This window comes from Callorhinus ursinus, unplaced genomic scaffold (genome assembly GCF_003265705.2).
Source record: "Callorhinus ursinus isolate GAN/ISIS: 27379988/994484 unplaced genomic scaffold, GSC_fseal_2.0 scaffold16, whole genome shotgun sequence".
Lineage (NCBI taxonomy): Eukaryota > Metazoa > Chordata > Mammalia > Carnivora > Otariidae > Callorhinus > Callorhinus ursinus.
The window spans coordinates 25943454-25968042 of NW_027397078.1; the positions used below are offsets into that span (position 1 = coordinate 25943454).

The 24589-nt window shown below is 43.0% G+C and overlaps 1 protein-coding gene across 2 annotated transcripts in view; it reads right to left on the reverse strand.

Annotated features, from left to right (window-relative positions):
- PHEX (phosphate regulating endopeptidase X-linked) overlaps nt 1–24589 on the reverse strand; it is a 221777-nt gene that overhangs the window by 103624 nt on the left and 93564 nt on the right. For both annotated transcript variants that reach the window (XM_025857499.2, XM_073901981.1), the window contains one exon: nt 18967–19068. In XM_025857499.2, coding sequence (XP_025713284.2) covers nt 18967–19068 — 102 coding nt within the window. The remainder of the gene's footprint in view (nt 1–18966; nt 19069–24589) is intronic.

Here is a 24589-nt window from a genome sequence, read left to right on the forward strand (position 1 = left end):
CCAGCTATGCTAGGGTCTAGAAAAATGACAACTCAGAACACCGGGTTAAATACAATTTCTTTCTCTTCACCCATTTCCCACTATCTGCCTGTCCAGTCCTTGGGTTATTAATGGAACTGACATTCCCACACAAGTGACTAAGCAGGACCAGCAGCCAGATAAGGGAGCCGCCGACAGCAGCAGCCCCCTCTCCCCAATAGCAGATAAGCAGGTGCGTCACGGCTATTAGTTTCATCTTGGGCCAGTGAGGAGCATCACAAAATGTACACAAAGAACTTGAACATTCCTAATGAACTCTTTTCCCATTAAAGTAAAAATCAACATATCAAAACGGATTCCTTTTCACTATGTTGTACACCTGAACCTAACGTAATATTGCGTGTCAAATATACTTCAAGCTACTAATTTTAAAAAAGTTTTTTAAGTGATTCTTTTTATATCAAATCAAACTAAACATACATTTCTAGGTAATTCCCAACATACTCAATTTGTATTTGGACCAAAAAAGAAGAAACACAGGCATTAAATTTCTCCCACTCATCCCAAGAATAAAAGTACCAAATACTTCCCATAATATTTAAAACGCAGCTCTCTGCTTTGGGCCTCTGGAATTTCATTCTGAGGCTATTGTGGCATTTTCCCAACTGCTTTCAAAGTCCTACAGCCAACCAATCCCTCAACCGAAAATAATAAATGGTAAACTCTTTTAACAACTAAACATTTTTATAGGACTGTATTCAAACTATTTCAGGTTGCTGATACTGTTAAAATTTTTAAATACTCACTATTCCAACTTTCAACTTTTAATATAGTTCCATTGTTCCACATTGTTCAAATCGGTTCTATTCCTTGACACTAGCATAATTTTTTTCATATGTGGCACGGTCATACACTAGTTATAGACTCATTTATATTCTTGATGATCAACAGAGAATATGACGCTCAAGAAATTATCAAAAACCATACAGTAAGTATTACGTGTATGTCCACTGACATGAGCTAGTGCCCCTTACAAATGAGAATTCACATAAATTTCTAACTCCTATTTCTGCAGATTTATTACTGAAACTCTGTATCTCAAGTTGGTAAGGAGTTTCTCCTCCACCAAGACAAAAAAAAAAAAAAATCAATATATTGCTCACTGGTAGAGGAACTAATTAAGGCACTGAGTTACAATTATTCAAAACAGTTTGTGATTAAACAGAGATCGAGCATTAAAGAGGATGTCCCATCATGCCAGGATGCAAAGACACCATCAGAAACAACTGGAGTCACATCAAAATTCCCTAAAGGGAAAGCTTCAGGTTGGCCAGTATGGGACAATTTGTGCTAAGAAAAGTGATTAAACAAATCAAATATATAAAATTCCCTGAGTTTATCATGACACTTAAAAAAAACTGCTTTGGACTTCCTGGGAAGATGGCAGAGTAGGAGGAGCCTACGTTTACCTCATCCCACTGATACAACTAGATAACACCCACAGCAGTGTAAATCACCCTGAAAATGACCAGAAGATTAGCAGAACAGACTCTCCACAGCTAAATGTAGAGACAAGGCCACACTGCAGAGGGAGGAGGGGTGGAGACGCCATTGGGCACTAAGTGGACCCATGGGACTGTCTGCAGGAGGGAGGGACAATGTGGCCCAGAGAGGGAAGAGAAACATACCCACACACAAGAAACCCCAGGTAAGGGAAACCCACATGGGGAAGATGAATCCCCAAAACTTTTGGCTTTGAAAACCAGAGAGGTATAATCTTTCGAGTTCTTACAATCAGCAAGGCTTACCACCTAGAACTTGAAAAATCAGTGGGCTCAGCTCTGGGAGAGCTAGGCAGGCAAGAGGAAACTGAGTCCCCACCCTTAAAGAGACAGCACAACAGTCCACAGGGATACAGCACAGAAGCAACAGTTTGAAAAAAACGTGGGATATACAGGAGGGAGATTAGTTTCTTAAGCTCAGAGCATATGCTAGAGGGGCAGGGATCTTTGAGAGACTTCTTCAGGAACAAAGGAGCTGGCAAGTGTCATTTCCCTCCCCCGCCCTCCAGTCTAGATGCACAGAAACCTGCAGGAACCAGCGGAGAACCAGCAAGCGCTACCTAACTTGCTAAAAGCACCTCATTCTCCTGCAGACATGCCCCATCCAGCCAGGCCTTGGCTCCAGGTCCCTCCCACAGCAGACCTGCTCACAAACCTTGCTAACACCATGTGCCCCATCCCTACATTCTCCTGAGGATGGACCCTATCCACTATGCCCTTGGCCACAGCCCATCCAAAGAGATGCCACAAGCCTGGCAGGGTGAAAGCAGCTCCAGCAGGGACCACTACCAGTCCAAAGGGACTCCTGCCCCACGGAGAAGGGAAGATAAGCACACACACCACTCCAACTGCAGCCCCAACAGTGGGCTGGCAGCAGACATCTGGTCTGACTGCAGGCCCCACCCACCAATGATACCTTCTCAGGGCACAACAGAGGGAAAGTACCTTGTAATTCACTCCTATTGCTTCTGTGGCAAACGCCTGGTCTGACTTGATGCAAGCCCAAGGCAGCCCCAGTCTGGCCCACAAAAAACACAGGAACCAAATCCTGCCTACGATAGGCAAAGAGAGCCACAGCATACGACTGGACTGCAGGCAAACACAGGTGAACCACAATAGTAGGGTGCATGCAACACACATGCGAGACACCGCTGAAGACTCAGGCTCTGGTGAACAGGGAACATTGCACTATAGGACCTCTTCCTCATAAGGCCACTACTTTCAAGAACAGAAGACATAGCTGACTTTCCTCAAATATAAAAACACAGAGAGTGTGACAAAATGAGGAGACAGAGGAATATGTCCTAAATGAAAGAAAAGGACAAAAATCACATCAAGAGAGCTAAACAAAACAGAGATAAATAATATATACGCCTGATAGAGAATTTAAAGTAATGGTTACAAACATACTTACTGGACTTGAGAAAAGAGTGGAGGACCTCGGTGAGACCCTCAACAAAGAGACTGAAAATATAAAAAGGAACCAATCAGAGATGAAGAACTCAGTAACTGAAATTAAAAATATTCTAGATGGAATAAATAGTAGACTAGAGGAAGCAGAAGAACAGATCAGTGACCTGGAAGACAGAAAAATGGAAAGTAATCAAGTTGAACAAGAGAGAGAGAAAAAATAAAACATGAAAAGTGACTTAGGGAATGCAGCAATACCATGAATTGTAATAACATTCACATTAGTAGGGATCCCAGAAGGAGAAGAAAAGGGGGGCAAAAAATTTACTTGAAATAATACCTGAAAACTTACCTAATCTGGGGAAGGAAAGAGAAATCCAGATCCAGGAGTCACAGAGAGTTTCCAACCAAATCATCCCAAGGAGGTCAACACCAAGACACATAATAATTAAAATGGCAAAAACTAGTGATAAAGAGAATTTTTAAAGGAGCAAGAAGGGGCTCCTGGGTGGCACAGTTGGTTGAGCATCCAACTCTAGGTTTCAGCTCAGGTCATGATCTCAGGGTCATTAGACTGAGCCCTGCATCAGGTTCCGCACTTGAGTTTCTCTCTCCCTTTCCCTCTGCCCCTCTATTCATGCTCCCTCTCTCCCCCTACCACTCATTCTCTCTTTCTCTCTCTCAAATAAATAAATTTTAAAAATAAATAAATAAATAAAAGCAGCAAGAAAAAGAAAACAGTTACATGCAAGGAAAACCCCATAAGACTATCAGCTGATCTTTCAACAGAAACAGACCAATGAAACCAGGAGCTGGTTCTTTGAAAAGATCAACAAAATTGATAAACCATTAGCTTGACTCATCAAAGGTGGGGGGTGGGGAGAGTGAGAAGGGAGGAGAGAGAGAGAACTCAAACAAAATCAGAAATGAAAAAGGAGCAATAACAACCAACACAGAAATACAAAGGATTATAAGAAATATTATGAAAAATTGATGCCAACCTAGAAGAAATGGATAAATTCCTAGAAACCTATAATCTCCCAAAAACTAAATCAGGAAGAAACAGGAAATTTGGACAGACCAATTACCAGTAATAAAATTAAAGCAGTAATCACAAAAGTCCCAACAAACAAAATTCTAGGACCAGAGAGCTTCACAGGTAGATTCTACCCAAAATTTAAAGAAGTTTTAATACCTATTCTCAAACTATTCCAAAAAATAGAAAAGGAAGAAAAGCTTCCAAATTCATTCTATGAGGCCAGCATTACCCTGACACCAAAAGCAGATAAAAATACTACACAATGGGGCCCCTGGGTGGCTCAGTCGGTTGAGCATCTGATTCTTGGTTTGGGCTCAGGTCATGATCTCAGGGTTGTGGGGTCGAGCCCTTTGTTGGGGGCTAGGTGTGGAGCTTGCTTGGGATTTCCTCTCTCTCTCTCTGCCCTTTCCCCTCTCTAAAAATAAACAAATAAACAAAAACAGTGCAAAAAAAAAAAAAGAGAAATACAGGCCAATATCTCTGATGAACATAGATACAAAAATCCTCAACAAAATATTAGTAAACTGAATCCAACAATACATTAAAAAAATCATTCACCACGAGAAACTAGGATTTAGTCCTGGGGTGCAAGGGTAGTTCAATATTCACAGATCAATCAACGTGATATATCACATCAACCAGGGAAAGGATAAAAACCATATGATCATTTCAGCAGATGCAGAAAAAGCATGTGACAAAATACAACATCCATTCATGATCTTAAAAACCCTCAACAAAGTAGGTTTAGAGGGAACATACCTCAACATAATAAAGGCCATATACGAAAAACCCACAGCTAACATCATGAGCAATGGTGAAAAACTAAGTGCTTTTCTTCTAAGATCAGGAACAAGGCAAGGATGTCCACTCTCACCACTTTTATTCAACATAGTACTAGGAGTCCTAGCCACAGCAATCAGACAACAAAAATAAAAGGCATCCAAATTGGTAAGGAAGAAGTGAAACTTTCACTATTTACAAATGACATGGAACTACATAGAGAAAACCCAGAAGATTCCACCACAAAACTACTGCAACTGATAAATGAATTCAGTAAGTTTGCAGGATACAAAATCAATATACAGAAATCCATAGCATTTCTATACACTAATAAGGAAACAGCAGAAAGAGAAATTAAGAAAACAGCCCAATTTACAACTGCACCAAAAATAAACTTAACTAAGGAGGTGAAAATTTTATTCTGAAAACTTTAATACATTGATGAAAGAAATTGAAGACAACACAAACAAATGGAAAGATATTCCATGCTCATGGATTGGAAGGCCAAATATTGTTAAAATGTCCATACTACCCAAAGCAATCTACAGATTTAATGCAATCCTTATCAAAATACCAACAGCATTTTTCTTTCCTTTTTTTTTAAAGATTTTATTTATTTATTTGACAGAGAGATAGAACAAGTAGGCAGAGAGGCAGGCAGAGGGAGAGGGAGAAGCAGACTCCCCACTGAGCAGGGAGCCCAATGTGGGGCTTGATCCCAGGACCCTGGGACCATGACCTGAGCCGAAGGCAGCCACTTAACCGACTGAGTCACCCAGGCACCCCCCAACAGCATTTTTCACAGAACTGGAACAAACCATCTTAAAATTGGTATGGAACCATGAAAGAGCCTGAACAGCCAAAGCAATCTTGAAAAAGAGGAACAAAGCTGAAGGTATCACAATCCCAGATTTCAAGATAAACTACAAAGCTGTAGTAATCAAAACAGTATGGTAATGACACAGAAAAAGACACATAGATTGAAGGAACAGTATAGAGCACCCAGAAATAAACCCATTTATATGGTCAACTAATCTTTGACAAAGGAGGCAAGAATATGCAATGGGAAAAAGATGCTCTCTTCAACAAATGGTGTTGGGAAATCTGTCTGGACACCTGCATGGAGAAGAACAGAACTGGGCCATTTTCTTACACCATACACAAAAATAAACTCAAAATGGATTAAGGACCTAAATGTGAGATATGAAACCATGAAAGTCCTGTAAGAGAGCACAGGCAGTAACTTGTCTGACATCAGCCCCAGCAACATCTTTCTAGGCATGTCTCCTCAGGCAAGGTAAACAAAAGTAAAAATAAAGGCTCAGGTCATGATCCCAGGGTCCTGGGATGGAGCCCCACGTTGGGCTCCCTGCTCAGTGGGGAGCCTGCTTCTCCCTCTCCCTCTGCCTGCCTCTCCGCCTACATCAAAATAAAAAGCTTCTGCACAGTGAAGGAAACAATCAACAAAACTAAAAGATAACCTACTGAATGGGAGAAGATATCTGCAAATGACATATCCAACAAAAGGTTAGTATCCAAAATATATAAAGAACTTACACAACTCAACAGCAAAAGCCAAATGATCTAATTAAAAATAGGCAGAAGACATGAACAGATATTTCTCCAAAGAAGACATCCAGATGGCCAACAGACGCATGAAAAGATGCTCAACATCCCTCATCATCAGGGAAATGCAAATCAAAACCACAATAATATCTCACCTCACACCTGTTAGAATGGCTAAAATCAAAAGCACAAGAAACAACAGGTGTTGACGAGGATGTGGAGAAAAAGGAACCCTCTCACACTGTTGGTGGGAATGCAAACTGGTGCAGCCACTGTGGAAAACAGTACGGAGGTTCCTCAAAAAATTCAAAATAGGGGTGACTGGGTGGCTCAGTCAGTTAGACCACAGACTCTTGATTTCAGCTCAGGTCATGATCTCAAGGTCCTGGAACTGAGCCCCGTGTTGGGTTCCCTACTCAGCGGTGAGTCTGCTTCAGGATTCCCTCTCCCCCTCTGCCTCTCCCACAATTTGCACACAATCTCTCTCTAAAATAAATAAATAAATACATCTTTTTTAAAAATTCGAAATAGAATCACTACAGGTAGGATCCAGTAATTCTACTACTGTGCATTTACTCAAAGAATAGAAAAACACTAATTTGAAAGAATATATGCACCCCTATGTTTACGGCACTATTTTTCACAGCCAAATTATGGAAGCAGTCCAAGTGTCTGTCAATAGGTGAATGGATAAAAAGAAAGTGGGATGCAGACACACACACACACAGTATTACTCAGCCAACAAAAAGAATGAAATCTTGCCATTTGCAACAACACGGATGGATCTAGAGAGTATTATGCTAAGTGAAATAAGTCAGTCAGAGAAAGACAAATACCATATGATTTCACTCATATGTGGAATTTAAGAAACAAAACAAAGGAAAAAAGATAAACCAAAAAACAGACTCTTAACTATAGAGAACTGGTGGTCGCCAGAGGGGAGGTAGGTGGGGGGATGGGTGAAATAGGTGATGGGCATTAAGAGTATACTTATGGTAATGAGCACTGAGCAATGTCTAGAATTGTAGAATTACTACAACGTGCACCTGAAACTAATATAACATTGTATGCTAACTATACTGGAATTAAAAAAAAAAATGTGGCGGTTCCATGGTGTAATGGTTAGCACTCTGGACTCTGGAATTAAAAAAAAAAAAAGTGCTTTGGCATCTTTGGAGATATTAAGGGACCAATTCATTATACAAATCAATAAAGACAAACGTTTTTGGTGCCTTTCAGCAGTTTATGTCAGTATAAACTATGCATCAGCATATTCGTGTTGTTGATAAGACAAAATCTTTTTTATAGAACAATTCCAGCTAATAAATGCAGACAGAATGACAGAACCTGAAGATCACTAGCTGCAACACTTAATGAGCTCATGTACCTATGTACTATTATCAATGACTGTGAAAATAATTAGGACAGTGGTTTTCAACCCTGGCTGCATATCTGTATCTGCTGAGGAACTTTAAAAACTGCTGACGCTCCCAGGTAGTCTGGATGCCATTGGCCTGGGGAGCTGCCTCAGCATCAGGATTTTCTTAAAAGCTTCTTAGGTGATCCACAGTCGAGAAAGAGGATCCCCACCTGAGGTGAAAGGTTGATGGGTAAGTTAAAATGGAAGGCTCAGGCTGACAACACCCAAACCCACGAACCGAGCTCCTCACTGGAAGTGGGCAAGCCCATCATCACAAGCGTCGAGGTAGGCTGCAACAGGAAGCTCACAGCACTGCCCACCACGGCTTCCTGCCAAAAGAAAACTGAACCTGAATCTCATCAAACCTCTAGATTCCATTAACAGGAAATGGAAAGGACAGAAGACCATGTTAAAAGAAAACACTAGGATACAATCAGCCAAATCAAGATTGCTGAAAACGCAACCAGCCCAATGATGCAATTTGTTCAAGAAATAAAATTGACAGATAAAACAGGAGTGGGAGCTCTTAAAACTTTTGAAGCCTTGAAAGATGGACCTATTAACTGCAATATGTGATATGTGCACTCCGTTTGGATTGTGATGTGAACCAAGTGTTCAAAAAAAAGAAACATTTTTTAGATAATTACAGAAAACTGCACATGAACAGGCTACTAATTAACAAGGTATTGTTAATATTGCTGGGTATGTTCACGGTACTGCACTTAGTTAAAAAAATACTTATCTGTTGGAGAGACATAATGAAATGTTTATAGTAAAATGATGTCAGGGATTAGCTTTTGAATTCTCAAGCATAAGAACAGGTGGGGGTGGAGAGTGTATGAAGTCAGAATGGCAAACACTGGCGAGGCTGCCGAGGGTGGCTGAGGAAGACCTGGGGATCTGCTTGGTACACTTTCGTGCACATCAAAAAACTTAATAAAATATTTAAAAATTTTGAACAGTCAACGTCAAAAGTCCACTCTGTACCTCCACCCCAAAGAAAACAACTTAATTGGCATCAGCTTTTCTTTCCCAATTTTAAGAGACTGTAACAGCATATCGCATTATTTGGTGAGGAGGGAATAAAAGACAACTTGGGGAAAAAAATGAAAATGTCATCTTCCTAATACTGAGCATTTGTTCTCTGCTAGTCACTGTACATACCTTTCTTATTTAATCCTCCCAAGCACTCTGTGAAAATGGTAGTATATTTGTTCTCATTTCATGGGTGAAGAAACCGAGGTCCTCAAAAGATGTGCGTCTTGGCTATGTGTTTGCTGGAGCCGTGATCCTCACTAAGGTCTGCCCAGTGGCCCCAGAAGGGAGTGCCAGACCATGTCAGGTTCTGAGCTTCTAAGAATCAACCAGCCAGCCACAGTTCTTCCCTTGCAGGGGTCACTTCCACTCACTGAATCTCCATTCTGGGGTAGAGGGTTTTAGTTATGAATAAACACTATGATGCTATTTCAAAAGCTCAGAGAAGACAAGATTTCACTATCAGAAAATGTTAAAAAAAAAAAAGTTGATTCTGCTATTCTCTTTCCAAGACTATAAATGAGGAAATGGATTAAAAAGGATGAGTTTTACAACATGGGTGAACCTATAAACATGTTGAGTGAAAGAAGCCAGACATAAGAGGTCGCATATTCTGATTCTGTGTATATAAAATATGCAGAACAGGTGAATTCATAGAGAGAAAGCAGAATGGTGGTTGCCTAGGGCTGGGGGAAGGCAAGAGTGAGGAGTGACTGCTAATAGGTATAAAGTTTCCTTATGAGGTGACAGAAATTTGGGGGGGACTAGATAGCAGTGATGGTTGCACAACATTGTGTAACTACTTAAAGCCACTGAACTGTAGACTTTGAAATGGTTAATTTTATATTATGTGAATTTTACTTCGGTTTTTAAAAAAAAACAAGAAAAAGAAGTATGAGAAGCTAGGGGAGGAAAGAACGATGAAACAGAAATGATAAAGATTTAAAAGTCGTTTGGAAGACAGACTCAACAGGATTTGAGTACTTCCAGTTGGCTGGGAGGGAAGACTGAGAGCTCGGGTTTGGGAGTCTAAAGAGCTGGCTGTACCCCATGGAATGATGTAATCTGTACTGAGGATAACACGGGGCCTTAGAAAGAATGGAGCCCAGTGAGTGTTCAATATCATCAGGATTCTCTCTCTTTTTTTTAAATAACATGAGAGGGGCACCCGGGTGGCTCAGTCGGTTGAGCATCTGACTCCAGCTCCAGTCCTGATCTCGGGGTCCTGGGATCAAGCCGCATGTGTCGGTGGGGAGTCTGCTTCTCCCTCTCCCTCCACTCATGCATGCTTTCTCTCTCTCTAATAAATAAATAATCTTTTAAAAAAAGAACACTAGTAAATCAAAGAATACCCTAAATCCTATGTAACTGGGTTCTATCAAGTCACAGCTAAATAGCTCACGATCTCTGAGCAGGCAGAAAGGAGGAAGTCAATGAGAGTTCCACGGAGTTGTTCAAAGTAGAACAACTGGACTAAAAATCTACTGGTTAGTGAATTACTTAGCACCTAACAAAAGACCTGCCACAGAACAGATTCTCCATGAATCTGCTCAGTAGATGAATCTAGAGGGAGTCTCCAAAGGATAAGCAAATACACCAATTCCACCTCCATTTTGTAAGCATCCTCACTGATAACCGAGAAAAAACAATCCAAATCGAAAAGCAGATTTCTCAGACTGTGAATGATTTAGAGGTGGAGATAGTAGTTGACACACTGAGCGACAGATTGAGATTTTTAATGGTTTTTAAGATCCCATTCTAAGCAATTAGTTCAGAACTTGGGGAAAGCTTTACTTATGCACAAAATGTTTATCATAAGAATATCATTAACAGCACAACCTAACTACCCAACTATGGAGAACTTTTTAAGTGGTTTCCTATACAACCAATGGAAAAATAGTCAATAATAGTAAAAACTCTTTTATAAAGACTACATAGTAATAGAAGAAAAGTTTATAAAAGAGAAAAAAGAAATCAAATTCATATATATATAACATTATTCAAACCTACGGACAGGGAAAAAGCCAAAGTAATAACATCAAGATGTTTGTGGTGGTTATGTATGGATGACGGAACTAGCAACAGTTTTTTTCTTTCTGCTTTTGTACTTTACTTTCAAGATTTTCTTCAATGAGCACAGATTTTTACAACAAAAATAAACATACAGAAGATCCAGAAATATATATATTTTTAAAAGCTGAGCCATGAACCGAAGGTAAATGGAATTAAGTAAGAATACATGTGAAGTTCTAGGATGAGGGTTCAAAAAAAAAAAAAAAGGCCAAGTTTAGGACTGGAGAACAGGGCTAAACAACAGCTCCTGGGGGATAAAAAAAGATCTAGAAATTGACTGACTGTAAATTCGTTATGAGCCAACAGTGACATGGCAGAGGGGAAAAAACAGCCATAATATAAACTTTGGATTTTTTAATATAATGTCTATGCAAAACAAAGGCAGAAATAATATTCCCGTTGTGCTGTGTGAGTTAGACTATATCTAGAATATTGTGTTCAGCTTCGAACTTGAGCTTTAAAAAAAGATGTTGAAACCTGGACAGTAGCCAGCAGGATGAAAAGCATCAGAACCACGGCGCAGAGCAGTGATTCCCACACTGGCTGCATCAGAATCACCTGGAGGGCTTATTAAAATGCAGATTCATGGGTCCCCTCCCAGGGTTTCTGGTTCTGCAGACGTGGAGTAGGACCAAGAATCTGCATTTCTAGCTACTTCCTAGGTGAAGCTGATGCTGGTCTGTGGACCACACTTGGAGAGACCCCCTGGCAAGTGTGGATAAAAGCACAGAGCAGACTGCCAAGGACAGAGTCCCAGACCTTCTGCCTACTGGCTGTATGACCTTGGGCAAGCCTGCTGGCACTCAACGTGCTTCAGGCTCCTCATCTGTAGAAGAGAAAACTTTGACCCACCTCATACAGATATTATGGCGTTAAAGCAGTTAATACTTGTGAAGCATTTAGAATATCTGGCCTGGCACATAATGTTTGTTAATTCCTGACAAACTCTAGAGACATTTCATCTGAAATAGAAACACATTCAACATCTTCAGATATTAGGAGGGCTCTTCCCTGGAAGACTCCTTCTGCATAGTTCCTGGGGACAGACAGGGAGTCAGGGGTCAGAAGTGACTGAGGAGGCGGCTTTGGATCTCTTTCAACAAGCAAGGGCTTTTCAGCAGGCATACCACCAGTGGAGTGGATGGCCGGGGTAGGTTCTGATACTCAGGGGTAAGGGGTAAAACAGCCACTTAAGGAATGGTAGATAGTTCTAGTTACACAGGCTTGGGATAAGGGAATTGTCACCTCTGATCACCAACAGTTATCAAATTGTTGGCCCAAGACCAACGGTGTCATTGAGAACTTGTCAGAAACGCAAATTCCGGGGCCCCACCTCAGAGCTCTGGACTCAGAAACTCTGGGGTGGGGCCTGGCAATCTGTGCTTTAACAAGCCCTCCAGACGGCACTGACGCACCCTAAGTGTGAGAACCAATCCCCTAGAGCATCACACAAAACTATACTTCCACAAGGCTCTAGAATACCAAAACGCAATTAAACGCACTCTAATAAGGTATCAGGCATAATATGCCTTTGATAAATATATGCATCAAACTCTTTACGCCAAATATTTGCAGCTGTGTTTAAAATATATATATACAGATGGTTACCAGAGGGGAGGTGGGTGGGAAGATGGGGGAAACAGGTGATGAGGATTAGGAGTACCCCTATCGTGATGAGCACTGAGCAAGGTATAGATTTGCTGAAACACTGTACTGTACACCTGAAATTAATATCACATTGTATGTTAACTACACCGGAATTAAAACCAAAAGTTAATAAAAAGTAATAAACTAAAATATGTATCACAAAGATAAGGCTCAATTTGTTCCAAACCAGAAAATCCAACCTCCACAACAAAAAGCAGTGTGCTCTGCCATCACCCTCTCAGCGGGGGCTGTTCACTATTAATTGCCCTTCAGGGGATGCAGTGAGGAGAAGGGCAGTGTTCTGACAAGGAGCATCAGAACACCTAAGGGGTGAGAGGTACCTCAGAGCCTGTGGTCTTACGTCACCTACCTTCCTAACCCAGACGAAAAGACTGTGACCCAGATACACACATGGCACCTCACTTCCCATCTCTCTCTCCTCACCAGCCAGTCCAGTCCAAAGCCTTTCCTCTGCCACAGGACGGCAGCTTAGAAGGAACAGCCCAACACACTTAGAGAGACTTTCTCATGCCACAGGCCCTCTTCTAAGTACTTTAAGTACATTGACTCCTGCATAAACAATGGGGTAGGTACTCATCTCCCCATTTTCCAGATGTAAAAAGTAAGGGTCTGGGAAGTTAAGTAACTTCCAAAGGGTCATACAGCTAAAAAGGGCAGACACTGGCTCTGAGCCTAAGGACTCTTTCTCCACAGTCTGTAGGCTTGACGTCTATACTGTACTTCCTGTTGAGGCCAGTTAGGGAGAGCAGATACAAGTATGAAAGCTACTACACCTTGGCCAGGATGTGCATGTGAGAGAAACGGAGGAACATGGGGGCAGAGAGATGGAGCCCGAGAGCGCCAGCCAGCTCAAGATGGCAGCGCAGCAGCACGTGTGAGCCAGGGATCTGCGGGAAGTGGGGAGGGATGCTGAGAGATGTTTACTTGCTATTCCATCAGTTCCTGTGTGTCTCTGGGGGAGCACTGGAGTAGAGGCAAGGGCCTGGCATTCTGGAGCACATGCAAACAGCCTTGAATCTGAAGCAGGGAAGGGCAGGAGACAGTTTGACCAAAGCCCTTCCCTGTCTTTTCTTCTACAGAACAATTTAAAGAGAACATGTAGAATGAAGCAAGAGTGAAGGTACCAAGGGGAAGTGATAGTTGGGTGCAGAGCTGTCGAGATCTGCAAGGAAGAGCCAGAGGAAGCCTTTACCCACGGGCTACAAGGACAGAGGCAGTGACAAGAAGGGAGGGCGCAGAGTGGGCAGTCCCCAGGTCAAGTGCCCCCACATGTGGGTTTGGGCTCCTTGGAATCTTCCTCCCCTACAGCGAGAGCCAGGAGCACTTTGTCTCTCCATTGCATTAACTAAAATATCTGCCCATGTGCCCAGCACCCATGTTCCTGCTATCCTCTCCCAAGGCAGTGAAATCCCCTGCAGAGAAAGAAAGCCACAGATCATCTTTGAATCCACAGCTCCTGCTCCAACACCTGGCACATCATTGGTTCTGGAAACGTTTGTGGAATTGAATTTGCTGAAGTGCTGCTCACACTGAGGTGCAGTGAAATGTGTTGTCACCTTAAGGCCAGTAAGGATGGAGAAAGGGCGCATACCCCAGGGTCAGTGCCCTAGTTGAGGATCCCCAAGAGCAGACCTGGGGACAAGGACTTGAGTACGAGCAGTGGAAGAAACATCAGACACCAGGAAGGGACGGAGGAAGTGAGCAGAGCAAGGCAGGCTATCAGTAAAGGGAATCTTCTTGAGCCAGCTGACCATGTGAGCAAGTGGAGCTCACCCTGCTGGGGAAACTCCAGGAGCCCATGTTGAACACATACTTGAGGGAGGAGGGGACACACACAGCAACTCCCATCAGTTACTGGGTGTGTTCATTCATGGGCCCTCTGTATGAGTGGCATAGCAGGTTCCCGTGGGAAGAGAAAGCTCTTGGGCAAAGTGCAGGTGCCAGCAGCTGGAAGCCAGATGGATGTGCAAGGAAATGGTAACGGCAAGACACTGGGCCTCGCACCACCACCCCAGAGTTCAGCAGGTCTAGGGGGACGCAGGAATTTGCATCTCTAATGCATCTCTGCTCTCTCTACCAGGAAGGACAAAAGTGAATCACCAAAGACAACTTTAAACCCTATCAACCTAGAGATAGCACCAGAGTCATCTTACATAACAGACTTCACTAACTAGCCTGTGTCTACCATTAGTTTCCCATATATTTGCCCTCCCACAATCTGCTGCTCTTTGAAGTCCAAAACCACTTTCCTTTGTCATTTATCTGCAAATTTTTTGTTCTTTTTTAAAGATGCTATATAAGCCGAGGTTTTAAGCCACCTCTTTGAGTTACTCTTTTTTCTGAATTTCTCTCATGTATGTATGAGATATACACATTAATAAACTTCTGGTTGATTTTCTCTTGTTAACCTGTCTTTTCTCACAGGGGGCTCAGTCAAGTACTTAGAGGGGTAGAAGGAATGATTATTTTTCCTCCCAAACGGAGACAAAGCCAGAGAGGTAAAATACACTTTTGTTTGGCCCTCTGCAAGAAAACTCTTCCCATCTTGCTGAAAGCCTATATCTTGGAGTTGCATGCCTGTGGCGATGGGACCATGTAGTACACTTCCCGGAACCTCTGTACCTGCTGGGGCCAAGGTTAAGGCCACTCACAGGATCCTGAGGATGCTGCCTTCCTAGCAGTTCTATCCAGGCCTTTCTCTCTAGGGGTGGCTAGGCAAACGTCGGTTCCAGAAGTAAAGAGCACAAACAAATGTTTCAGAAAGGATCCAGCTTTTGGATACAGAACTGAATCTAGCTGGGGACCAGCCGAATTCAGGAAGCTGCTCCTCCTGATCTGACACAGAGCTCTCCAGCAGACTCCCTGCTCCTGCCACTAGGGCAGCCAAAGGCAGTGTTGCATCCCTTCCTAGCAGGCCTCGGAATCACTACATAGTGACCTTGAGATCCTCCTACTCTGTTCTGGAAAAGGCAAATCTTCCAGAAGACACCCCCCCAAACTAATTTCTATCACCTTACACTCATCCCACGTCTGTGATAACCAAAAAAATAACAGGCTTCCTGTCCTCTGCTGCTAGTTTACAGTAAAAGCATAGGCTCACAGGAAAGAGAATCCTAAATAAAAACTGGTGCTTATTTCATGATACTAAATTTCCAGTTGAAACCTACACTGTCAGTTTCAGAAACTCAACCACTCATGACCCCTTAAGAGATGAGAGGAGCAAGGCTGGGAGACTGAGATACAAAATTTACCCTTCCCAGGAGCAGAGGCATCCTCATTGATCTTTTATGGTGATCACCCGTAGTGAAGAACACGACCAAGTCACATCCCCATGGTTCCATCTTGAAACCGGGGTCACTGCCACCCAACTCAAGCTGTTAGTCCTCAAGCCACTGCAGGTATCTGGGGCCCTCCACATTCAAGAGGCCAGCACAAGGGAACACTTGTAAATATACGGTCAACACCCAATACAGGAGTTACCGTCATTTGTTGCAGTCCAGAGCTCCATGGTAAGGCAAAGAAAAGCTTCTCCCACTCGCAAATCAGAACATTTTTCCAGTTTCCCCAATGGGATGCCAAGTGACTCAGCATTGGCTCAGTGTGGGCACTATTATTGATGAGAGAAATCTTCTGCCTGGGTGATATACTGCATACAACACATGCCCAAAAACAGTGCCAAGTCATACCAGGAAGAGCAGGCAAATCCTTCACCTCCACTTCGAACACAGGCAAATCCTGTCTTAATGCAGAAGCTATTCAGTATCAGAAAGACAAAGCCCTAAGATTGTCTGAGATTTCCATCTAAGACTCAAGGAATTAGTAGGCAGAACTTCTCCTTTCTTGTTGACTATTAAAAGGCAATCAAATTGAGGACAGCAGAGAAAAAGGGCAAGAAAAAAAAAATTTTTTTTCAAAAACAACCCCAGAGCCTTCAGCAGCATAAATGCCTTCAGCTTCCTAAATGGTGTCTTTGTGAGTCTACGAGCTCCGCCCAGAGGTCATTTCCAGAACTGCATGTTGGTTTAATTTGGAAAAAGAAAATCTGCATCTTCTGGGGTCCAGGGCCTGACATGCTTTGGGAAACTGGTGAAAATTCTCGGACAACATCCCCTCTTTCTTCCCTTTTATTAGCGGAATTTCCCTGAACTCTGAAATACAAGATATACTCAGGGAGCCTGGTGAGATCCAGGAGGAAAATTCCCTTTGATATTTGTACCTGTCAAGGAACTAGTTGAGTTCCTGGCAGGTTGAACTCAGCTCAAAGAAAGCGGAGTGTTCAAAGAGTACTTTTAGAAGAAAAAGTGACAGCTCTCATTGAAATAAAATATAAGACTGGAGAGCAATTCAGGGGTCAAACAGGAACATGTCTAATATTAGAACTGAGAATAATGTGCCTTCAGGAAGACCCATGGGCCACTTGCCTAGAAGACCTAACTGCAAGGTACCCACTCCTTTATGCAACTCAGGAGATCTCCCCCTGAGGCAACCAGTCATACTTCCCAAAAAACGGACTGCAGTCCCCAGAACATTCCGCTGGTATCTATCCATTCATCACATGCACACAGACCTCATCACTCCATCCCACCCTCCACACAGATGACCCTCAGGCCACAAGGGGTCAGCCTAGGATCAAGAGTCCCCCAGTGCTCTGACCTCTCAACTGCCCAGCGCAAGACAAATTCTATTCCAGATATCAGAAGCTAGCCCAGCAAATAAATGAGGCCTTCAAAAACAACAATATGTTGGTGCCAAAAGTTTCATCTACCATCTGGAGAGCTTCTCATCACAGCCCGCATGCTCCTGCCCCCATCAGCTTGTGCCTTACATGACTTAAGATGGCTTTGACAGATCCTCAAGGGGGAAAAAAATCCCTTTGTCTTCTTCCAACACCTGCCACCCCCGGCCACCCAAGTTCTTTCTTCACTGCAAAGAGTGAACAGCCTTTCCATGTCTACTAACAAAAACATCTATGGTAATGTTTATCCATCTCAGGAGTATTAAAGCTCTAGAAAACATTCTTGCTAAACCTCTGCACATTCTCATTTCAGTAAGGCTAAGCATTCCCAGAATGTTGCCCTCTTTGGTTTTTTTGTTTTGTTTTGTTTTGTTTAATAGACTTTATTTTTTTCAAGCAGTCATGGGTTCACAGCAAAATTGAAAAGAAAACACAGAGATTTCCCATAAAACCCCTGACCACACACAACGCATAGCATCCCCATTAACAAACTCCCCCACCAGAGTGGTATACATTTGTTACAATCAATGAACCTGCATTGATACATCATTACCACCCAGAATTCATAGTTTATATTAGGATTCACTCTTGATGCTGCACATTCTATGGGTCTGGACAAACGGACGACAACACGTATCCACCATTATGGTATCACAGAGGGTAGTTTCACTGCCCTACCCTCTCCCTCTGTTTCTTGACCATAGGGCAAAAAGATCTGAACTCAGCATGACCCAGTTAGGACTCTAAGCAGTGTTCCCCAGGCCCACCGAGCAATAAAAATCACCAGGGAGACTGGCTAAAGTCACAAACATTCAAACTGCACCCTCCATCCACTAAATCAGACCTTCTGGGGAGGGGCCCAGAGAGCTATAGGGCATTTAGGCATCCCAGGGGATTACTATCATCAGCAAGACTTTAAAATACCTCTCTAAAGAAGAAATGCTCCTAGTTCAGAGTCTCCCAGATACAGGGCAGCATCCACCCAGCGTGCAGGAGATATTTCCTACCCACTTGAGCTCCAGCTCCATCTGAATCCCTAGAATTCAAGATACAGCTGATTCTTCGTTGTTTAAGCAGCATGGCGGCCAATATCTGTCTCTCTTACTCCTTCAGCTTGTTACACAGTACCAGAAAATTGTACAAGGCCCACCAAGCGTCCACTTCTATTAGGAAACATTTTTGCATTCCTACGCCATCATCTACCACGGGTCTGTAGTTCATAAGCATGCTATCTGGATCATGAGAGCAACATGATGGGTTAGGAAAGTAGACCTGCTTGGTTGCAGGCAAGGATTTTCCCGAGGACATCTGCACACATCGTGCACAGAGCAGAAGGACACACATGGCCCCCCCACTGCTCTGCATTCTGCCACAGCCGGTGATGGTTTGCAGCAAAATTCACTGGGCAGCAGGCCACGTGGCTCGTAGAAACCGCAATAAAGAGAGGAGGAAAGGCTGGATTACAAGGTGTTTGAAATGCAGTTCGAGAAAGAAAAAAGTCGCATCTTATTTTCTCTTACCTGCTGGTGATGAAATCTATATATTCATCCCAAAACAGACACCTGACTCTGGGGTCGTTCGAAGTCAAGAGCTCAGTCAATATAAAAATCAAGTACACAATACTGAGCGTGAATATCCATTACACCAAAAGTCATATACTTTTTCTTTTTTTTTTTTTTTAATCAAAAGGAATTCTTACCTTTTCTTTGGCTTTCCTTTTTGTCCCTGTGTCCATCCACTCATTTTCTTTCTCCAGCATGTCAATAAAGGCCCAGCGAATACCCTCAATCAATTCCTCCATCTACAAGGAAATACCAAGAGAGGGGTCAAAACCAAGAAGCTCCAGACAAGGTTTTCTGGGCCACGGGAAATAGTTCAGTGCCAAACACGGTAGGAAACAGGTTCCTTTCAGCTTGACTCCAAGCTCTGGCAACATTTTTTCCCCCAGGAAAATGCTTTTCTTCCCCACCACTAGTAGATAACTAATCATTCCTTTGCAGAGAACAATTTGATGGTCCAGTTGTAAAAGGATTATATGGGGAAAGGAATTCACCATAGGTTATGACGACCTAAAAACTGACCTTTCTATACCTACTAAATTAAGCCATCCTTATCAAGGTAGCAACTAGTTTCAATAGTTAATAGGGATTTGAGAGAGATATGCAAAGGCATGGGCTCTGTGTTTCAGGCGGAATTACAGAAGCAAGTGACTGAACAGTTGAAGGAGATACTGTTAACAGGGAAAGAGGCAAGGGAGAGCCAGCACCCCAAGGGACTCTTTCCCAGTATAAATCAGACTTCTGTCAGGACCTTAGTTTTCCACAAATTTAGTGCCAGTGGTCACACCAAATGCTTGGCTGTTCTCTGTAATCGTCCTGCTCTCCTCTCTACTCCCTTGCACCTTAAAAAAAAGTCTTAGGTTATTTCAAACCTAAAATGGTAGGTCTGAAGGGGGCTGCTCCAGAAAAGCTGTCTCCTGAAAGACCTGTTCCAAAGTGTTTCAACAGTGAGACCACACACCCACACTGATGGTACGTTTGCCCTAGCTCTCCTTCCTGTGCCTATGGGCCAGCAGAGAGAACTAGGGAAAGAGAGATGCCAACGCTTGCCTTCAGAGGCCCACGCTGAGTAGTCTGGGGAGGTCTTGCCTGTTTCCCCCAAAAATTCCATTCTCTCACAGAGATGCTTTGACTTTCTTGATAGGACACTCAAGAAAGAATAAATACTAGGTTTGGTACCAGAATTAAAATTTTCACTTAAGATTAGGAGGTTGTAAATCCATTTTTAGTATTAATTCTAGAAGGAAAGTTTTGATGTTTCCTTGGTTCTATAATGAATTGTCGGCACAAAGCTCAAAATAATTTTTTTTTCTGTTTAATAAGTTTTCAGCTATGTTTTCAGTTCAATAACAGTTGTAAGGGAACCAGAACTGTAAATCAGTGGGCTGGGTTCCATCGTATGTAAATAAGAACAAACAGCAGATGGAAGGGGGTGGGGGGAACTTCACAGCTATTTTCTCCCAACTTAGTAAAAACATTAAGGGAAATCTCAACTTGGGATTGGGGCATGACTGACAACACGCATTGACAGAAGAGTTGTGGTTCTTTAAAATCATAAAGTCAGTGGTTCTCAAGCCTGTCGACACACTGAGATCTCTGAGGGGAGCTTTCAACAATCCTGAGGGCGACAAGTCAGGATGCTAATGTCACCGCTCCAGGGTGCAGCCCGGGCTGGGAGTTCCAAAAGCCTCCCAGGTGAGCCTAATGCGCAGCCAGGGTGGAACCACACCTGTAGGGGCGGGGCACTTATTTTACAGCTAAAGAAGCTAAGAGTTGAGAGAGTCCATGATCTGTTCCAGTTCTTGCAGCTAGGGAGGATCAGAGCCAAGACGCAACCACAGAGCTAAATGACAGTTGTGAGCTCAGAACTTCCAGGATCAACAGAAGTGTGCCTCATACATGAGAGGCAAATGCCAGGGAAGTAAAAGGGAACCAGCCGAGAGATGTAGAAGTCACAATTTCAAACAGAAAGCCCACGCAAGGAGGATGTTAAAATGACAAGGAAATCTCCAGCAACTAGAATTTCTGCCTGTTCAGGCACCAGCACCCTTAAGTCTTTATATGACCTCATCAAGCGGCAACACCCATCAGCCTGCCCATGACCTTCACCTAAAAGCTGAAACAGTATCTTCCCAAGTTAACTAAGGAGGGGGCAATCAGGGTGGGAAAAGGTGGGTAAATTAATTTGAGAGAGACTGAGTGACCAAATCAACGGAAGCAGGTGATTAACTTTGTGTGGGGAGGTGAGCAAAGGACGGCAAATCAGATTACTTCCCAGGCTTCAGGCATGGGCAACTAGGTGAACGCTCCTGCCATTTTCTAAGACCGGGGATGCTGGAAGAGAAAGAAGGCTGGGGACAAAAGCCTCACCTCCATGCGATGATGGGGGCATGGGAAGTGGAGACAGCAAGTCTGGACAACCCGGTCAAGGAGTCTGTCTGCTATCAGAGAGCAAGAACCCCTGTCCCCTTCAAGGGTCCTTCTAGCTGGACTAAGAATCAAATTGACATGACAGGTTAATAGGAGAAAAACAAATTTGAGAGAGTAAGGGGAATCCCCACAGATGTGGACATTCCAAAGACAGGCAAGATGGGTACACACGTCATTCTGAACTAAAGACAAAGGGGCAGGGGGTCTGGGACTTTGGAGGAAAGGAATGCACTTCACGGGGCAGTAAGAAGAGCAGGTGTTTGGTAATTAGATGTTTGTCTTGCCATACACATGGGCCATTCAAATAAAATTTATCTCTGCTAATAACCCTCACTCTGGGAAAGACTCCCAACTTAGATTCTTCTCTGCTGTTAAGGGAAGGGCAAAAGTTTCCCTTGAGCCCATAGGGTCTCAAGTGCCTTCAGCTCAGAATAATCTCCATGCCAAAGCCACCCATCTTGGGGCAGGCTGCCCTTGGCTTCTACTCTGTGGAAGACAGAAAGCCAAGGTAAGGCGGAGGGAGATGTAGGGTTAAGACAGGAGACCGAGGGTTTGGGGTTTGTTGTTGTTCCTGCTGCTTCTGTTGCTGTGGTGGTTGACCATGTGAGAGATCTCACTGTGTTTAGTATCACTGGAAACTCCACAATAAGAAAACAACCAAAGTGATTTTAAAATGAGCCAAAGATGTAAGTCAATCAGAGAAAGACAATTATCATATGATTTCACTCAAATGGGGAATATGAGAAACGGTGCCGACGATCATAAGGGAAGGGAGGGAAAACGGAATGGGAAGAAATCAGAGAGGGAGACAAACCATGAGAGACTCTTAATCATGGGAAGCAAACTGAGGGCTGCGAAGGGGAGGAAGGTGGGGGAATTGTTATATGCAACTGATGAATTGTTGAACGCTACAATGAAACTAATGATGTACTGTGTGGACTAACTGAATTTAAATTAAAAAGTAAAATGAGCCAAAGACATTAACAATCATCTCCCTAAGGAAGACATACACATGACAAGCACATGAAAAGGTGCTTCCTGTGATAGGTCACCAGAAAAATGCAAACTGAAACAATAAGCTACCACTACCCACCTACTAGAATGGCCCAAACCCACAACACTAACACCACAAAATGCTGGTGGGGCTGGGCAGCAACAGGAACTCTCAGTCACAGCTGGTGGGAGTGCAAAATAGCAGAGCCCCTTTGGAAAGCAGTTTGGCAGTTTCTTACAAAACTAAACATAATCTTACCATAGGATCCAGCAACAGTGCTCTTTGGTATTTACCCTAAATGAAGGAACTTATACCAACACAAAAACTGGCATAAGGATGTTTATAGAAACTTTGTTCATAATTGCCACATCTTGGAAGACCCGAAGATGTACTTCAGTAGGTGAGTGGATAAACAAACTGTGGTACTTCCAGACAATGGAATATTAGTCGGCCCTGAAAAGAAATGAGCTAGCAAGGGGTGCCTGGGTGGCTCAGTCGGTTAAGCAGCTGCCTTCGGCTCAGGTCATGATCCTGGGGTCCTCAGATCGAGCCCCGCATCGGGCTTCCTGCTCAGCGGAGAGCCTGCTTCTCCCTCTCCCTCTGCCTGCCACTCTGCCTACTTGTGCTCTCTGTCAAATAAATAAAATCTTTTAAAAAAATGAGGTAGCAAGTCATGAGAAGACATGAAGGAGCCTTAAATACCTATCACTACAGGAAAAAACCTAATCTGAAAAGACTACATACTGTATGTTTCCAATAGGACATTGTGAAAAAAGGCGAAAACTATGGAGACAGTAAAAAGATCAGGGGTTGCCAGAGGTGTAGGGAGAGCAATGACCAGGTAGAGTACAGAAGATTTTTAAGACAGTGAAACTACTCTGTATGACAGCATAGTGATGGACACAGGTCAGTGTGTATATGTATGTATGTATGTATGTATGTATGTATGTATGTGTGTGTGTCTTCCCAAACCCACAGAACGTGTAACACCAAGAGTGAACCTTAAGGTAAACCATGGACTTTGAGTGATATGTGTCAATGTACATTTGTCATCAGTAAAAAAAAAAAAAAAAGAAAGAAAGAAATTCCCATTCTGGAGAGCAATGTTGATAATGGGGGAGATTCTGTATGTGTGGGGTTGGGGGGGCGGTTATGAGAAATGTCTGTATTTTCCCCTCAGTTTTGCTATAATCATAAAACTGCTATAAAATAAGTCTTTTAAAAAAAAATACTGAAAAAGGATTCAGTGAAGAGGAAGAGGTTGAAAATACAGGAGCTGGGACCTGAGAGGCAAAGGGGGACAGGAACCAGAGAATATATGGAAGGATTCACCTTAGACATGAGGCAGGATTATGAGAGAAGGATAAAATGGTGGACAGGAATGCAGAAGAAGCTTTAGATTAGATGGTGGAAGGTTGAGAGTCTTCGTACAATGGTGTCTTTTCTCTATGAAATAAGAGCAAGATCTTCTACTAAAAGGTTTCTCTAAAAAAATTCAATTTCTTCACATTCAGCTGTGTGCATCCTGGCAGCATGAACATATTGGTAGGAAGAGAGGTGTTTACAGATGAGAACAAAGAGGGCAATGAAAGATTTGCTCTCAGTACCCTAGCCAACATGTGGTGGTAACTGAAAGCACCTAAAGAATACATGAAAAGCTGAACGTGTCCAAGGAAAATACTTGGAGTAAAGAGTATAAAAACTAATCTGCTTTCACTATGGTTTAAAATAAATGACTTAAATAGAACAAAATAAGCACTACCCAAGCCAAAGAGATCTTTAGCAAATACGTATTTTGGAATTTTGGGACTTCTACAGAGAATCTTAAGATCATTTTGCCCCTATTCGCTTTGGGGCACTTTTAGGAAGTATGTAACTATTATTAAACTGAGGCTAGCACGCCTGGGTGGCTCAGTCCATTAAGTGTCTGACTCTTGATTTCAGGTCAGGTCATGATCTCGGGGTCCTGAGATCAAGCCCTGCGTCAGGCGCCAAGTTCAGTGGGGAGTCTGCTTAATATTCTCTCTCCCTCTGTTCCTCCCCCTACCTCTCTCCCTCCCTAAAACACAAAGAAAAAATAAAATGAGGCTGAGTGCTTCCAGATACTGCTCCCTAATAAGCACCTTGGTTTTGTAGGTCCCTCCCTTGCCATCCCTGGGCATTCCAATGGCTCTCGAAGTCACTAACATTTTAAACATTTTAGGGGCGCCTGGGTGGCTCAGTTGGTTAAGCGACTGCTTTCGGCTCAGGTCATGATCCTGGAGTCCCGGGATTGAGTCCCACATCGGGCTTCCTGCTCAGCAGGGAGTCTGCTTCTCCCTCTGACCCTCTTCCCTCTC